Source organism: Pristis pectinata, chromosome 5, assembly GCF_009764475.1.
Source record: "Pristis pectinata isolate sPriPec2 chromosome 5, sPriPec2.1.pri, whole genome shotgun sequence".
NCBI classification, from domain to species: Eukaryota; Metazoa; Chordata; class Chondrichthyes; order Rhinopristiformes; family Pristidae; genus Pristis; species Pristis pectinata.
In genome coordinates this window covers 4,239,078-4,257,188 of record NC_067409.1, presented here as the reverse complement: position 1 = coordinate 4,257,188, position 18,111 = coordinate 4,239,078, and the positions used below count along the sequence as shown (strand labels likewise).

General features: G+C 42.7%; 1 protein-coding gene across 1 annotated transcript in view; it reads right to left on the bottom strand.

Annotated features, from left to right (window-relative positions):
• The window catches only part of LOC127570483 (uncharacterized), a 28,740-nt gene that overhangs the window by 6,268 nt on the left and 4,361 nt on the right, over positions 1 to 18,111 (bottom strand). Inside the window, exons 3-6 of the mRNA XM_052016111.1 lie at positions 13,176 to 13,265; positions 8,946 to 9,017; positions 7,302 to 7,400; positions 2,263 to 2,325 (exon numbers count right to left, since the gene is read on the bottom strand). Of these exons, the coding sequence (XP_051872071.1) occupies positions 2,263 to 2,325; positions 7,302 to 7,400; positions 8,946 to 9,017; positions 13,176 to 13,265 (324 nt within the window). The remainder of the gene's footprint in view (positions 1 to 2,262; positions 2,326 to 7,301; positions 7,401 to 8,945; positions 9,018 to 13,175; positions 13,266 to 18,111) is intronic.

Sequence of the window (18,111 nt, the reverse complement as noted above, 5' to 3'; positions counted from 1 at the left end):
ACCAGTAACCCTGCATGAGCAACTTGCCCGTAATGAAAGCCACATAGCTACCATGGAATGTAATAGAGCAAACTGCAGGAATCATAAAGGTTCCACTGCCAGTACTGCTCAAGAGGAGCTCTGTAGTATTCACCAGAACCTATTTCATCATCAGCTACTGTATGCTATACCATGTTGTTGTGGGACAAAAGGCATGTTCCTGTGCTGTGCTGTTCTATTGTGTAGGTATGGCCCGTATCGACAGCTAAACTTCAGGAGTGAGCAGCTGCAGAGAAGAACAGGAGGAGCCATAGAGTCATAGAGCCATACAGCACAGAAAGAAGCCCTTTGGCTCAACTGGTCCATGCCAACCAAGATGCACCCATCTAGGCTAGTCCCATTTGCCCACATTTGGTCCATATCTCTCTAAACCTTTCCTATCCATGTACCTGTCCAAGAGTGTTTAAATGTTGCCTCAACCATGACCTCTGGCAGGTCATTCCATATACAGACTACCCTCTTGGTGAAAAAGTTTCCCTTTAGGTTCCTATTAAATCTCTCCCCTCTCACATTTAAGCTATGCCCTCTAATCAAGGTAGCTGTGGATTTGTAGAAGAAACTCGATTATAGCTCCTCCCACCCTGTCTCCTGCAAGGATGCTATCTCGTTTTCATAACTTCTCCGCCTCCGCCACATCTGCTCCCATGATGAGGCTTTCCACTCCAGGACATCCGAGATGTCCAACTTCTTTTCTAACCAGGGCTTCCCCGACTGTGGTCAAGAGAGCTCACACCCGTATTTCTGCCATTTCCTGCACCTCTGCTCTCACCCCCACCCTTTCCAGACCCAACAGGGATAGGGTCCCACTTGTCCTCACATTTCGTCCCTACATATCCGACACATCATTCTCCACCACTTCCGCCATCTCCAAATCGGGACCCCACCACCAAGCATATCTTCCCCTCCCCACCCCTTTCTGACTTTCGCAGGGACTGCTCTCTCCGTGACTTCCTAGTTCACTCTTCCACCTCCACCCATCCCACTCCCATCCCAGGAACTTTCCACTGCCCCCACCATAGGTGCAACAACTGCGCCTACACCACCTCCACCACCTCCATCTAGAGACCAAAACAGTCCTTTCAGGTGAGACAGAGATTTACCTGCACCTCCCTTGATATCATCTACTGCATCTGGTGCTCCAAGTATGGCCTCCTCTATATTTGTGAGACCAAATGCAGACTAGGTGACCATTTCGCAGAACACCTACGCTCTGTCCGTAACCGTGATCTACATCTCCCCGTTGCCAGTCAGTTCAACTCCACCTCCCACACTATCGCTGATATGTCATTCCTCAGCCTCCTCCACTGCCAGGAGAATTACGAGCAGAAACTGGAGGAACAGCACCTCATTTTCCATCTTGGAAACTTGCAGCCTAACGGCATAGACATTGAATTCTCCCATTTTAAATAATCCCTGCTCCCCTTCCCCACAAACCCTCCCCCACCACCACCACCACCACGCTTCTTCTCCTCTTCCCTTTCCTAGCTTTTTTTCTACCTTTTTTTTCCTTTCTCTCCTTACCTTTGACCCATCCCCCCGGAGGATCAGCTCTCCCCTCCTCCCCCGCACCTGCCTATCACTATCTCTTACTTGCATCTGCCTATCAACCACCTTGTGCCCACCCCGCCTCCCCTCTTTTGTGCACCTATCATTGCTCTGCTTTTCTGCTCTCCTATATATTGGGCTTCCCCTTTTCCTATCTTCAGTCCTGAAGAAGGGTCCTGACCTGAAACATTGACCGCCTGCTTTTCTCCACGGATGCTGTCTGACCTGCTGAGTTCCTCCAGCATCATAGTGTTTTTCACTCTTAAATACCAGTCTTTGATGTACCTTAGCCTATCCTAATTCTCCTTCACAGTGCTTCATCAGTAGGTATAGTTGATGGAAATTTGCTCTTGGATTGCAAATGAATTCTGAGGTACCAACCCAGGGAAAAGGCAGTAATGTATGCTCCACAGAGTTACTGACTTTCCCCTAGGTTGGCATCTCAAGATTTATTTGCAATGCAGATTGAAGGACTATTGTGACACCAAAAACATTAGGTTAAGTGACAGTGTATTTTCATACTCACTTCCTTTAGATCTTGCACCATTACATGGTCGTTGTTTTACTTGTCTAATTGAAAATATAACTAGATATCCTTGTTACCCTGTTTTATACCTGTATAATGGGCACATCATTATCATTGTTTATTCACAGGTCTTTCATCAATCTTGCTCTTACCCCATCTAGTAGAATGTCTCCTCAAGGGCATGCTATCCTCATCATCCACTGAATCTTGGCTCCCTGCATTTGGAGGATTTTCATGTGTTATTCAAATTAAAAGAATTACTGTCTTAAATCTTGCAGTCTCTTGTTGCACAAGCACATGTAGAGTACTATTCTGATATATATTTTCTCCAATATATTGTCCTTAAGATATTGTATACTACATGTTCTGTCTTTATGGGCATCATTATGAGTACTTTGTTGGTGTGGATTGAGGACTAGGATAAGTGAATTGTTTTCAGTTTGGAAAGCTGTAACTAGTGTGGCGTCAGAAGGGCCACAGCTGTTACTTGATCTGAATGAGGGCCAATTAAGGTCATTATATTCACACACCATTCTGACTTGAAAATATATCACAGTTCCTTCACTGTCACTGGGTCAAAATCCTGGAACTCCCTCCCTAACATCATGGGGGACATACCCACGCCTCAAGGACCACAGCAGTTCAAGAAGGCAGCTCACCACCACCTTTTCAATGGCAATTAGGGATGTGCAATTAAATGATGGTTCAGCCTGAAAAGCCCACATCCCTTTAATGAATAAAAAAAGAATTCAAGGAAGGATGCTAATGCATTGGAAGCAATTCAAAGAAGGTTTACTAGACTTTCTTTGGGAGAACAAAGTACACAGTTCATAACAGGACCCTTAACAGCGTTATGTACAGAGGGATCTGAAAGCTCCCTGAGAGTGGTGGCACAAGTCGATAGAGAGTTAAAGAAGGCATATGGCATGCTTGCCTTTTTTAGTTGAATCACTAAGTTCAAGAGTCAGGAAGTTATGTTGCAGCTTTATAAAGCTCTGGTTAGGCCACATCGGGAATATTGCACTCAATTCTGGTCGCCCCATTATAGGAAGGATATGGAGGCTTTGGAGTGGGTGCAGAAGAGGTTTACCAGGATGCTGCCTGGATTAGACTGTATGAGCTATAAGGAGAGATTGGACAAACAAGGTTGTTTTCTCTGGAGCAGTGGAGGCTAAGGGGAGACCTGATAAAGGTTTATAAAATTATGAGAGGCATAAATAGTCGGTACCTTTCTCCACAGGGTTGAAATGTCTAATACTAGAGGGCGTAGCTTTAAGGTGAGAGGGGGAATGTTCAAAGGAGATGTGCAGGTCGAGTTTTTTTCTCCCTCACAGAGAGTGGTGGGTGCCTAGAATGTGCTGCCAGGAGTGGTGGTGGAGGCAGATCCAATGGAGGTATTTAAGAGGCTCTTAGGCACATGAAAATGCAGAGAATGGAGGCATATGGACCATGTGCAGGCAGAAGGGATTAGTTTAATTAGGCATCATTAGTTTAATTAGTTCAACACAACATGGTGGGCCAAAGGGCCAGTTCCTGTACTGTACTGTTCTGTGTTCTAATACCTGGAATGGGTGGATAGTCAGAGGAAAGTTTGGACAGGTTAAGAATGTACCTGCTGGACTTTAGAAGAGTGAGAGAGTACTTCTTGTAGGAAAGTCCTTGTTTCCTCTTGTAGGAATATCTTTAACTAGGTGTTGCTGCAAAAAATAAGGGGTCACCCATTTAAGACAAAGATGAATATTGAGTGCTGATGCATGGTTTCAACCTGAAGCATCAACAGTTCCATCCCCTCTCCTCCACAGATGCTGCTTGTCTCGCTGAGTTGTTTGTTGCTCGGATGAGAAGAATATTTTTGCCACCAAGGATTGAAAGTCTTTGGAACTCTCTTCTTCAAAGGACGGTGGAAGCAGAATCTTTGTATATTTATTAAGGCAGGTAGATAGATATTTGATAAGTAGAGGGTGAAAGAGTTCCACTATAAATGGGAATGCAGAATTGAGGTTACAATCATATCTGCCATGATCTTATTAAATGGAGGTACAGTCTTTAGGATCTGATGGTCTACTTCCGCTCCAAATTCATATGTTTGTATGTCCATATGTAGTAGTACATTCAAGCTTTCTGACTGATGCAAAGCTAAATGACAATATGTGCTGTGCAGAGCATGGGGAGAAGCTTCAGTGATCTGATTCATTCCTTGGTATGCATTTCTCTTCTAATTGCCTTTAATGAGTTGGTGGGGAATCACTCTCTTGAACCATTGCAATCCTTCTGGTGAAGGCTTTCCCGCTGTGTTATTGGGGAAGTAGTTCCAGGATTTAGCCCCAGTGATGATGAAGGAACCAATCGATATATTCCAAGTCAGGATTGTGTGCAGTTTTGGAGAGAAATAAGCAAGTGGTGTTTCCATGCGGTCATTTGGTAATTGGTTTATGATTTTCACATGTACTGAGGTACAGTGAAAAACTTTTTTTTGCAATTCACCACATCAGTACAAGGGAAAAGCAATAACAGAATGCAGTATATACAGTTACAGAGGAATGCAGTGCAGACAGACAATAAGGTGTAAGGTATTGGTTTATTATTGTCACTTGTACCAAGGCACAGTGAAAAGCTTGTCTTACAAACCAATCATACAGGTCAATTCATTACACAGTGCAGTTACATTGAGTTAGTACAGAGTGTTAGTACAGGCCATGTGTTTGTCCTTTCTCATAGTACAAGACTGCAGGTTTCAGAATTGCTCTCAGAGTAGCCCAGGCACACACATTTTGTAGATGTTACATACTGCAGCCATTGTGTGCTGGAGATGAAGGAAATGAATGTTCAGGTTGCTTTGTGTGTTCAGGTTTACAAAATTATGAGGGGTATAGACAGAGTAAATGCGAGTAGGCTCTTTCCATCTAGATTAGGAGAGATAAATACGAGAGGACATGGCTTGAGGGTGAAAGGAAAAAGGTTTAGGGGGAACATTAGGGGGAACTTCTTCACTCAGAGAGTGGTGGGAGTGTGGAAAGAGCTGCAATCTGACATGGTAAATGCGGGCTCACTCGTAAATTTTGAGAATAAATTGGATAGATACTGTACATGGATGGGAGAGGTCTGGAGGGTTATGGACTGGGTGCAGGTCAATGGGACTAGCGGAATAACGTTTTGGCACAGACTAGAAAGGCCGAATGGCCTGTTTTTCTGTGCTGTAGTGTTCTATGGTTCTAATGGTGGCAGGATTCTTGAGAGCTGTTGGGGCTGCACTTATCCACACAAGCAGAGAGTATTCTATCATGCACTTGCACCTTGTAGATGGTGGGAAGGTTTTGGGGTGTTGCAAGGTAAGTAACTCATTGCAAAGTGCCCACAAGAACATATGAAAATAGAAATAGGAGTAGGCTGCCTGGCCCCTGAAGCCTGGCCTGCATTCAATAGGATCAGGGATGATCTACCCCAAGCCTCTTTGATGTCAGTTCCCCATAGCTCTCATTTATCTATCTCCTCTTTAGAAACCTTCAGTGATCCGGCCTCCACCACCCAGCTTCTGACATGCTCCCATGGGCAAACTGTGAATGGCAAGGACATAAAGACATGGACTATAATGTGTAAAAATGTGAGGTCATCCAATTTGATTGAGAAGATAGAAACACAATTTTTTTTTAAAACATGAGAAATTAAAAGGTGCTCGGAAGGGCCTGTACATTAATGTTCAGGAATTCAAGTACAATTAATGTGCAGATATAGCAAGCAATGAGGAACCCAATTGTGGGTTAGCCTTTTATTGCAAGAGGATTTAAGTATAAGATCTGGTTGCCACACTAATGTGATTGAGCTGAAGAGGGTGCAGAGCAGATTCACCAGGATGTTGCCTGGAATTGAGCATTTCAATTTTAAGGAGAGATTGAATAAGCTAAGTTTGCTTACCCCGGAGCAGAGAAGAGGTGACCTGATAAAGGTAGAGCAAATTATTAGGGTAAATAGTAAGAGGGTATAGGTACAAAGTGAGAGGCAGGAGGTTTAGAGGGAATCTGAGGGGTAACTTTTTACACAGAGGGTGGTTGGAATCTGAATGTGCTGCCCGAGGAGGTGGGGGAGGCAGAGAATCTCACAACATTTAAGAAGCAACTAGACAAGCACTTGAATCATCGAGGCATACAAGGCTGGGAATCAAATGTGGGTAAATGGTACTAGTCTAGATAAATATAATGGTACATGTGACTGGTGGTGGTGTTTCTTTTGTGGTTAGCGCTATGTTACTACAGAGTCAGCAATCAGGGTTCGATTCCCATCACTGTCTGTAAGGAGTTTGTACGTTCTCCCACATCTGCATAGGTTTCCTCTGGGTGCTCTGGTTTCCTCCCACATTGCAAAGACATACGGGTAGGTTAATTTGGGTTTAAAATGGGTGGCGTGGACTCATTGGGCCGGAAGGGCCTGTTACCACGCTGTAAATAAAAATTTTTTAAAAATTAAAAAAAAATAACAACCTTGTGCTTCTTGGTGGTAGAGGTGAGAGAGGTAGAGATCCCTGAGCTTTAAATTTAACTAGCAATCTCTTATGAAAAGCGAAACTAACAAACTTCTATTTATCCATATATATGAGTTCTTCAGGCAAGGTCAGATCCAGGATTGGTTACAGGAGTGAAAGAAACACCCAGGGGTTGGAGAGAAAGGCTGGCTACTGAAAGGTTGGAGTTAAAAGGGGGGCATGGGGTGGTGGAATTGATGTCCTGAGTCATTTGGCCAAGATAGGTGACTGTAGGGAATCATGGGGAGCAGGAATGGTAGTCAGAGGGAGGCTTGATAATTTGAGATTTACTTGATAGTCAGCAGGCTTGGTAGTCAAAGAGTAGATTGGTAATGGAGAGGATATCATCGATGGCTAAGTGGTGCGATTGGTGCTGGGGGTGTTAAAGTAAGGAATAAGGCCAATTCAACAGATGCAGGTGGTGGGGGGGGTGACCCCAAACTCCACAGTCTTGCAGCCAACCCTCAACCTGGCACCCTACGAAACCCATTCCAGCTCCTCAATTTATCAGTCAGCACCAGCCTTTACCCTTCTGATGCCTGACCTTCCCACAGATCCCAGACTTCTCTTTTCTGCAACCCTCCAAACACTTGGAGCATGTGAAAAAAGGTTTTCCTGATAAAAACTTTGTTCAATAGCACACACACCTTGGAGCTCTACGTTTTCAGTACTTACGACATGTGGCAGAATTCGGTAGGAACACATCATCATCTCCATAAGACACATCCTTTAAGTAATTTTCCAAATAGTCATCCTCATATGAAATGGTTCGGTCTGTTATTAAAGATAAGAAAGAATTGTTACTTCTTTATTGACTGTCCATACTACTAACTCACCAAACTGAAATTCTCAAAACGTACTGTTTCATCTGAAAACAAGATCATTAGCCACAACAGTGAGGATCTTACATTCATCAGAAATCAATTAGCAACAGTAAGGAACCATAGTAAAAAACTAAAGATAATCAGAGCAAAATTCTGCATTAGCAGGAGCCATGTTTAGCACAAAGGAAGATGATTGTGGTTGTTGAAGATGAACCTTCTTCTCAACCCAAGGACATTATTGTAAGAGTTCTACAGGATAGCATCCTGGGTCCAACTATCATCACCTGCTTCAGCTTCTTCATGATCATATCTGAATAAGAGTATTCTTCACTGATGATAACAACAGTATTTTAGTCCTTTTAAAACTCCTAAGAAAGTGAAATTTATTGATGAACCTCTCTATTCCCTTCCCCCTCTTAGGCTTGTCCAGTTTCCCCTAAATACTATTTGTGATATATGAACATCTAGGTGGGCTGATTAGTAAGTTTGCAGACAGCTCAAAAATTTGCAGAGTTGTAGATACTGACGAAGGCTATCAAAGGGTTCAGCAGAATACACATCAGTTGGAAATTTGGGCAGAGAAACAGTAGATGAAGTTGAATCCAGACGATTGTGAGGTGTTGTACTTTGGAAGGTCAAATTTAAGGGTGAATATACAGTAAATGGCAGGACCCTTAGGGGCATTGATGTACAGAGATCTCGGAGTGAAAGTCCATAGCTCACTGTAAGTGGCAAAACAAGTAGATAGAATGGTAAAGGTGGTTTACCACATACTTGCCTTTATCGGTTTTCTGTGCAAGTAATTATTGTCAAGTTCACTATGCTCTATCGTGGATTCCTTGTGGAGTCTGGTGATGAAGTGCAAACTGCAATATCCCAGCAAATCCGAGTCCATTTATATCAATGGAACAACTGCAAGTTTCAGATTATGTACTTTTGATTGATTTGGTTAATTAAAATATAATTATTTTTTTCTGTTTTTTTAGTTTTCAAGTGTTTTCATTGCTTATTTCAAAAAAAAATTTATAGTATTTTACTTTTTCATAGTTTCTGAATATGCATGTCACAGACATTCACAAACGATCAAGCTATTTCATAGCCTTGACAGTCAGTTCAGCCAGAGTGTGACTGCCAAAATAGTTCTGTGAGATTTACAAATGGTAGGACCTGTGCTGTATAGTAGTTCAGTGATCAGGTTCCGGGCAGTTTCCTTGAAGAATTTCTACAAAAGGTAAGGGCAGGTTTAGCAAGTAGACAAGCACTATGTGCAGGTAGCATTCAGAGCCAAGATGTGGCACAATAATCTTAAGGACTAAACAGCCTACACCTGAACCTTTGAGCATCAAATCCATTTTCAACTGAGCATAATCCCAAAGATATAGCTAGTAGCTGGCAAACCTGCTTAATATAGCTGGTATTAGGAAACTTGGAAAGCACCTTTCAAACCAAGTTTTCAAAAACAATACAAATCATTTTCATTTGACTTGGCACTTACCACATATTGAAGATCCTGCACCTTGGATTGTTGTGTTAGCTGAATTATCAGCATATTGTGGGGATACTGAAACTGCAAGGAATACGACAGACTAGTTTTAGCAAACATTATGATCAAAATAAAAATAAAAAAAACATTTCTAGTCATGTATCTTTGAGTAACATGATACAGAATATATATTGAAATTATAATATGGAAACAGGCTATTCATCCCAAGTAGTTATACTGCATACAAAGACAATAGAACAGGAACAGGCCCTTCGGCCCACAATGTCTGTGCCAACTATGATGCCAATTTAAATTAATCCCACCTACCTGCACATCACTTATATCCTTCCATTCCCTGTCTGTTCAAGTGCCTGTCTAAATGACCCTTAAACATTGCTATTGTATCTGCTTCTACCATTTCCCCTGGCAGCATGTTCTAGGTATTATACACAGAGATTTTTTACACAGTGATCCTGCCAATCTCTGTGTAAAAATCTTGCCTTGTAAATCTCCTTTAAACATTCCCCCACTCACTTTAAACCAATGCCATCTAGTATTTGACATTTCCATCCCGGGAAAAAGACTCTGGCCATCTACCCTAAATATGCCTCTCATAATTTTATAAACTTCTATCAGGTTGCTCCTCAGCCTCTGATGCTCCAGAGAAAACAATGCAAGTTTGTCCAACCTCTCCTTATATATAATACTCTCTAATCCAGAAAAATTAAGATTATATATCTTTATTAGTCACGTGTACATCAAAACACACAGTGAAATACATCTTTTGCATGGAGTGCTCTGGGGGCAGTCCGCAGGTGTCACCACACTTCCAACGCCAACATAACATGCCCACAACTTCCTAACCCGTACATCTTTGGAATGTGGGAGGAAACCGGAGCGCCCAGAAGAAACCCACGCAGACACAGGGAGAACGTACAAACTCCTTACAGACAGCGGCCGGAATTGAACCCGGGTCGCTGGTGCTGTAATAGCGTTACGCTAACCGCTAAAATTCCTGGTGAACCTCTTCTGTATCCTCTCCAAATCTTCCACATCCTTCCTCCAATGCGGCAACCAGAATTTCACACAATACTCTAGATGTATTATGGAGTTTTATATGGCTGCAACAAGACTTCACAACGTTTACACTCAACATCCCGACCGATGAAGGCAAGTATGCCATACACCTTTTTATACCTCCTACTTATTTATGTTGCCACTTTCAAAGAGCTATGGACTTGCACCCCAAGATCTCTCTGTTTATCAATGGGACTAACTGTCCTGCCATTTACTGTATACTTTCTTTTTACAATTTCAACACCTCACACTTGTCTGGATTAAACTCCATCTGCCATTTCTCTGTCTATATTTCCAACTGGTCTATATCCAGCTGAATCCTTCGACAAACATCCTCAATATCCACTACTCCACCAATTTTTATGTCATCTGATCGTCTGAATTCTGACTCATAAGTGTCAGATGTGGACTTGCCAGTAACACTTCTCCCAGCCTATTATCCCCAATTCCTGCCTAATACTTTTAAAATTAGCCTTTTCCCAATTTAGCACTCCCCCCACAACTGCCCCCCTCCCCCCTGTAGTCCAGTCTCATCCTTATCCATAACTATCAGAATCAGGTTTATTATCACTAACATATGTCATGAAATTTGTTTTGCAGCAGCAGTACAGTACAAGACATATTGGCATAAAAATTACTATAAGTTACAAAAATAAATAAATAGTGCAAAAGAGGAATAACGATGTAGTGATCATGGGTTCATGAACCGTTCAGAAATCTGACGGCGGAGGGGAAGAAGCTGCTCCTGAACCGTTGGGTGTGGCTCATGATTACATCAATGTGTTGGGCTCAAGATAGGTCCTCTGAGATGTTGATGCCCAGGAACTTGAAGCTGCTCACCCTTTCCACTGCTGACCCCTCAGAGCTTTGATCACTGTTCCCACAGTGCTTTCCCACTGAAACACCGATCATCCAGCCAGGCTCATTTCCCAATACAATGTCTAGTATGGCCCCTTCCTTGGTTGGATTATCAGCACTATATACTGTGACAAGAAAGCTTCCTGGACGAAGCTAACAAATTCTGCTCCATTTAAGCCTCTGGCTCTAAGGGAATCCCAGTTAATACTTGCAAACATAAAAAAAACAGAAGAGATAGGAGACAAAAGAGACTGGAGATGCTGGAATCTGGAGTAACAAACTATCTGCTAGAGGAACTCAGTGGGTTGTGGAGGGAAAGCAATTGTCGATGTTTCAGGTCGAAGCCGTGTATCAGGACAGGAGAGGGGAGTTGACCAGTACAAAGAGGAGAGGAAGAGTGGTGACATAGAAGCCCGAAGCGATTAGTGGACTGAAGAGGGATGAAAGATGATGGGCAGATTGCGGCAGGTAGAGAGGGGAGGAGGGGTGGAGTTGGGAGACAGTGGCAGGTGGATGATAGAGGTAGACAAGGAGAAAAAAAATGAGAGGCAGATGGGAGGAGGGGACAGCGAAGGTTGGAAACAGCTACTGGAGGGTGATAAGCAGGAGCACAAAGGCTACCAGTACTGGAATCTGATGTAAAGGAGGTCATTAGGAACCATTTTAGGGGAGAGGTGAATGACAGAGGTGGGAGGGGTCTTTGATTATATCGGCTGCATTCCTGAGGCGGTGGTAAGTGTCAATGGAGGGCCAAAGAGAGATGGAACAAGAACATGATAGGGTGAAAGGGGAGAGGGGGGAGAGGGTGGGGGGGTGGTTAGGGGTGGGGTTAAGGTTAGAGTTTAGAAGCCTGTGGAGGAACCTGTGGGTGAACTGTGTGTGTAGTGGGTGGATGGAACCAGGAAGGAGAGGGGGACAAAGGTGGGTGATGGGGGGCTGGGAAAGAGGACAAAAATTGGAGGACCAGAGGAGGATCAGAAGGAGAGTGAGATGGGGTGTGGGATAGGGGAAAAAAAACACCAGAGGGGAGGGTACGGCAAGCTCAAGGACAGTTTCTATCGTACTGTCATAACTCTTGAACGGACCTCTTGTATGATAAAAGTGAACTCCTGATCTCTCAGTCTACCTCGTCATGCCCCTTGCACCTTATTTGTTTGCCTGCACTGCACTTTCTCTGTCACTGTAACACTATATTCTGCATTCTGTTATTGTTTTTTTTCTTTGCACTACCTCAATGTAGTTATGTTTGGAATGATCTGTCTGGATGGTACACAAGACAAAGTTTTTCACTGTATCTCAGTAAATATGACAATAATAAACCAATATACCACATATGTGACCACAAAAGCAAGTCAGAGGCTAGGAATCCTGGGGCAAGTAACTCACCTCCTAACTCCCCGAAGCCTGTCCACCAACTCCAAGGCTCAAGTCAGGAGTGTGCTGGAACACTCTCCGCTTGCCTGGATGAGTGCAGCTTCAACAACACGCAAGAAGCTCAGCACTGTTCGGGACATGGCAGCCCGCTTGATAGGTACCCTGTCCACAACCATTCACTCACTCCATCACTGATGCACAGTAGCAGCAGTTTGTACCATCTACAGGATGCACTGCAACAACTCACCAAGACTCCTCACATAGCACCTTCCAAACCCACCACCTCTACCGGCTAGAAAGGACAAGGGCAGCGTGGCAACACTCCTCCCTGGAAGTTGCCCTCCAAGCCACACATCATCCTGACTTGGAAATATATCATCTTCACCGTCACTGGGTCAAAATCCTGGAACTCCCTCCCTAACAGCATTGTGGGTATATCCACACCTCAAGGACTGCAGTGATTCAAGTAGGTAGCTCACCGCCACCTCCTCAAGGGCAACTAGGGATGGGTAATTAAATGTTAATTCAGACTGCAAAGCCCATATCCCTTCAATGAATATATTTTTTAAAAATGACCTCTAGTGTCAGTGGTTGGTAGGTGAACTGTGGGAAGTTAAAGGGCATGTTAAAGAGAATGGTTTGCAGGGAAATAAGTGGGAGAACAGGATTGATGGGAATGCTCTGAGACTGGCATAGAAAGGACTGAACCAAATGGCCTTCTTCCACGTTGTAAAGAAAATATTTCATATAAATGTGAAACGTGAACATTCTTGCAACAAAATTCATCCCAGTTGGTTGTATTAAATACACGAAATGATAAGATCAGCACATTGTACTCTCCCTCCAAAACTCGCTCCATTGATGATATTGTGCAGTATAATTAGCAAACCAATCCAGGAAGAATTTCAAGTCATCTGTGTTTCCAGTACTTACGTGAATTTGATAGGAACACATCATCATCTCCAAAAGACACATCCCTTAAGTAATTTTCTAAGTAGTCATCCTCGTACGATATATCTGGATCTGTCATTAAAAAAGCATCAAGAATTAGAAGATTTGTTTTGTTAGTAGCCACCCATACAACCTTGTCACCAAATTGCTTGTCAACCATAACCCAATTTAAAAAGTAATTTCTTAAAATTACTTCATTAGTCTGAAGCTTACTACATTAGTCTCAATGATGAGTGCTTAGCTTGTCATCAATCAGGATCCCTAGTGAAACTGAATCAATAATTAAGGATAAAACACTTCTACCAGCTGGAGTCATCCCAGGACGAAAGTTGTTTTTGACTGTTGAAGGTATTGGTATTGGTTTACTATTGGCACTTGTACCGAGGTACAGTGAAAAACTTGTCTTGCATACCGATCGTACAGGTCAATTCATTACACAGTGCAGTTACATTGAGTTAGTACAGAGTGCATTAATGTAGTACAGGTAAAACCAATAACAGTACAGAGTAAAGTGTCACAGCTACAGAGAAAGTGCAGTGCAATAAGGTGCAAGGTCACAACAAGGTAGATCGTGAGGTCAGAGTCCATCTCATTGTATAAGGGAACCATTCAATAGTCTTATCACAGAGGGGTAGAAGCTGTCCTTAAGTCTGGTGGTACGTGCCCTCAGGCTCCTGTATCTTCTACCTGATGGAAGAGGAGAGAAGCGAGAATGTCCCAGGTGGGTGGGGTCTTTTATTATGCTGGCTGCTTCACCAAGACAACGAGAGGTAAAGACCAAGTCCAAGGAGGGGAGGCTAGTGTCTGTGATGCACTGGGCTGTGTCCACAACTCTCTGCAGTTTCTTGCAGTCTTGAGCAGAGCAGTTGCCGTACTATCACCTATCACTAATATCCAACCCTAGGATAATTATCCAAACCTAGGAATTCATAGCAGGAGTTTCACAGGATAGGGTCCTAGATCCAAACATCATCAGCTGTTTTATTAATGAACTTCTCTCTCCACTACAAAATCAGTCTGTTCATTGATGACTGCATAGTGGTCCATGCCCATTTGACTCATCATGACATCAATCTACACCTACGTGTGCAGGACCTGCGCAACATTAAAGCATGGACAGATAAGTGACAAAAAAACCCTTCATACAAGTGACAAAAAGATACAGCACAGAAATGGGCAGTTTTGGTCCCACCTCGTCCATGCCAACTGTGATGCCCATCTACACTAATCCCACTTACCTGCATTAGGCCCGTATCCCTCTATGCCTTTCCTATCTAAGTACCCATCCAAATTTCTTTTAACCATTGTAACTGTACCTTTTCCCACCACTACCTCTGGCAGCTCATTGCAGATAACCTCCACCCTCTGTGTGAAAAACTTACCCCTCAGATCTTCTGTAAATTTCTCCCCTCTCACCTTAAACCTGTGCCTTCTAGTTCTAGACTCCCCTGCTCTGGGAAAAAAGCTCTCTATCCTGTTTACGCCCCCCATAATTTTATAAACCTCTAAATGATCAGCCTCCTACATTCCAGTGAGAACAAATCCAGCCTTTCCAATCTCTCCTTATAATTACAGCTCTCCATTCCAGGCAAATCCAGTGAATCTCCCGCACTCTCTCTATTGCTACCACATCTTTCCTATAATGTGGTAACCAGAACTGTACACAATACTCCAAATGTGGTCTAACTGGCATTTTATATAGCTGCAACATGATGTCCCAACTCTTACACTCAATGCACCAGCCTATGAAGGCAAGCATATCAATTGCCTTCTTCACTATCCTATCCACCAGTGTCGCCACTTTCAGCGAGCTATGGACTTCCACCCCAAGGTCTGACTGCACATCAATGCTCCTAAAGTCCCTTTACATTTATTCTATGTCCTACCAGAATTTGACTTCCAATCAACATCCTAGGATCACTAGTAATAAGAAAACTAACTGAACCAACAATAATACTGTAGCTACAAAAGCAAGTCAGAGCCAGGATTCTGGATGACTGCCAGTCCAAAGACAACCTTGTCTCACTCTTCTACCTAAAACCACTGAATTGAGGCTCAATATTTGGTTAACTTCTTTGTAGGAATATAACAACATAAGAAAATAGGAGCAGGAGTAGGAGTAGGCCACCTGGCATCTGAAGCTGCCCACCATTCCCAAGACCATTGCTTATCTGCTCCAGGCCTTTGTTTGTGCCGACCATGCTGTCAATACAGATCTAATTTCTTTAACCATTCATGATAGGGCAACCCTCTCATCCTAGGAATTAGGCTACTGTATTCTCTTTGGACAGCCGTTTTTAAACAAGAGGACTAAAATTGTGCACAATACTTCAGGTGTGGCCTCACTGGTGCTCCAACCATCTTGCAATGAAGGCTAATATGCCACTTACATTCCTAACCCTTTGCTGTACCTACCTTATAATTTTTGCAATTGCCATGCAAGCATACCTAGATTCCCGTATTCTCTTCTGTACTTTGTTCATTTGAAATCCTTCTCCTCATTAAATTCCATTTGCCAATTTTTCACCAGTTCACTCAACTTATCTATATCCTATTGCAGAATCCAAATATCCTCATCACAACATGTCTTCCTTCCTTTTCTTAGATACTTGGATCCAAACTTGGATACTTTATTTATGTAAATAATAAATAATTGATGACCAAGAACTGATCCTTGGAACACACTGCCAGTTACATTCCTACAGCCTTAAAGGGGACCATTTATTCCAACTCTCTGTCTTCTATGTGATAACCAATCTTCAATCCTCACTAAAACACTTTCCCCAATATCATGAGCTCTTATCTTGTGCACTAGCTTTTACATGGAACCTTGTAAAATGCATTCTGGAAATCCAAATAACTGCAATCTATCCTTTATAACTGCAGGTAACTTTCAATCAACTCTGCTTGTTACATCCTCAAAGAACTCTAGCAGATTTGTCAAACGTGATTTACTTTTCATAAAATCATGTGGACTTGGTTTGATTACTTTAAGCATCTTTGAATGATATGCCATTGCTTCCTTTATTATTGATAATAACAGATATTAAGCAATGGACTGCTTGTTGTCTTCCTAACTTCTTGAATAAAACAGTGACATATGCAGTTTTCCAATCTGTCGGCGCCCTAGCTGAACCCAACGAGTTTTGAAAAACTTTAAACAATTGCTCCACTATCTTCTCAGACTTTTAAAACCCTCAGGTGCAGGCCATCCAATGGAGGGTCTTCCCGTACTGTCTGGCTTCTTCAGTGCTATCATTAAAAGTGATATGTAATTATATAAGAAATTTTCATTTGGTTATCATATGACTGCTAACACTTATTTAATACAACTGTAATTAAAATTAATTGACAATTCCAAATTGCTCCTCGTCAGCCTACCATTTTCCACCTTTGATAAGCATGAGATTAAATGAAAATCTGCGGCTCTATGACCTCCTCATCCATCATCCATAAACTCAATGATCTATTTTGGCCCTTAGTTAAGAAATACTTCACCTTTAATAAACATCTATTTCAACTCTCTCTCTCTGGTTTCACCCTCCATATTGTTGTAATTTCCCCCAACCCTACATCTCACCAAAATATTTGCATTCCTCTAATCCTGGCCAATTGAACAATCATTGTTTTAATTGGTAATTGGTTTATTATTGTCACATGTAGCAAAATACAGTGAAACACTTTTGTCTCCATGCCATACAAACAGATCATTCGATACATAAGTACATCGAGGTAGTACAAAAGGAAAAAAAAAGAATGCAGAATATAGTGTTACAATTACAGAGAAAGTGCAGTGCAGGTGAACAAATAAAGTTCAAGGGCCATGACGAGGTAGATTGAAAGATCAACAGTTCACCTTTAGCATATAGGAGGTCCATTCAAGAATCTGATAACCACGGATAGAGATCGTCCTTGAGCCTGGTGCTACATGTACTCAAGCTTTTATATCTTCTGCCCAATGGGAAGGGGGAGAAGAGAAAATGACCAGGGTGGGAGGGGTCCCTGATTATGTTGGCTGCTTTCCCGAGGCAGCAGGAAGTGTAAACACAGTCAATGGAGTGGAAGCTGGTTTGTGTGATGGACTGAGTTGTATTCACAACTCTGCAATTTCTTGTGGTCTTGGGCAGAGCAATTGCCATATCAAGCTATGATGCACCCTGATAGGATGCTTTCCATGGTGCATCCATAAAAATTGGTGAGAGTCATTGGGGACATGCCTAATTTCCTTAGCCTTCTGAGGAAGTAGGGGCATTGATATGCTTTCTTGGCCATAGCGTCCACACGGCAGGCCAGGTAAAATTGTTGGTGATATTTACACCTAGGAACTTAAAACTCTCAAGCACCTGCATCTAGCACTGTTGATACTTTGTGTATACCACCCCGCTTCCTGGAGTCAATGACCAGCTCTTTTGTTTGGCTGCCATTGAGGGAAAGGTCGTTGTCTTGACACCATGCCACTAGCTCTCTATCTCCTTCCTGTACTCCATTTTGTCATTGTTTGAGATCTAGCCCACTAAGTCATCTGGAAACTTAAAAATAGTGTTAGAGCAGAATTTGATGACACACTCATGAGTATATAGGGAGTAAAGTAAGGAGTTGAGGATGCAGCCTTGTGGAGCATCGGTGCTGAGGCTAATTGAGAAGGAGGTGTTGTTGCCTACCTTTACTGATTGCAGTCTGTTGGTCAGGAAGTCAATGATCTAGTTGCAGAGGGAGGTGATGAGTCCTCGGTCCAGGAGTTTGGAGATGAGCTTGTTTGGAATTATAGTATTGAAGGCAGAGCTATAGTCAATAAATAGGAGATTGACATATGTGTCTTTGTTATCCAGATGTTCCAGAGAAAGACCAGGGAGACGGCATCGACCATGGACCTGTTTCGGTGGTAGGCAAATTGCAGTGGGTCAAGGCTGTCTGGGAG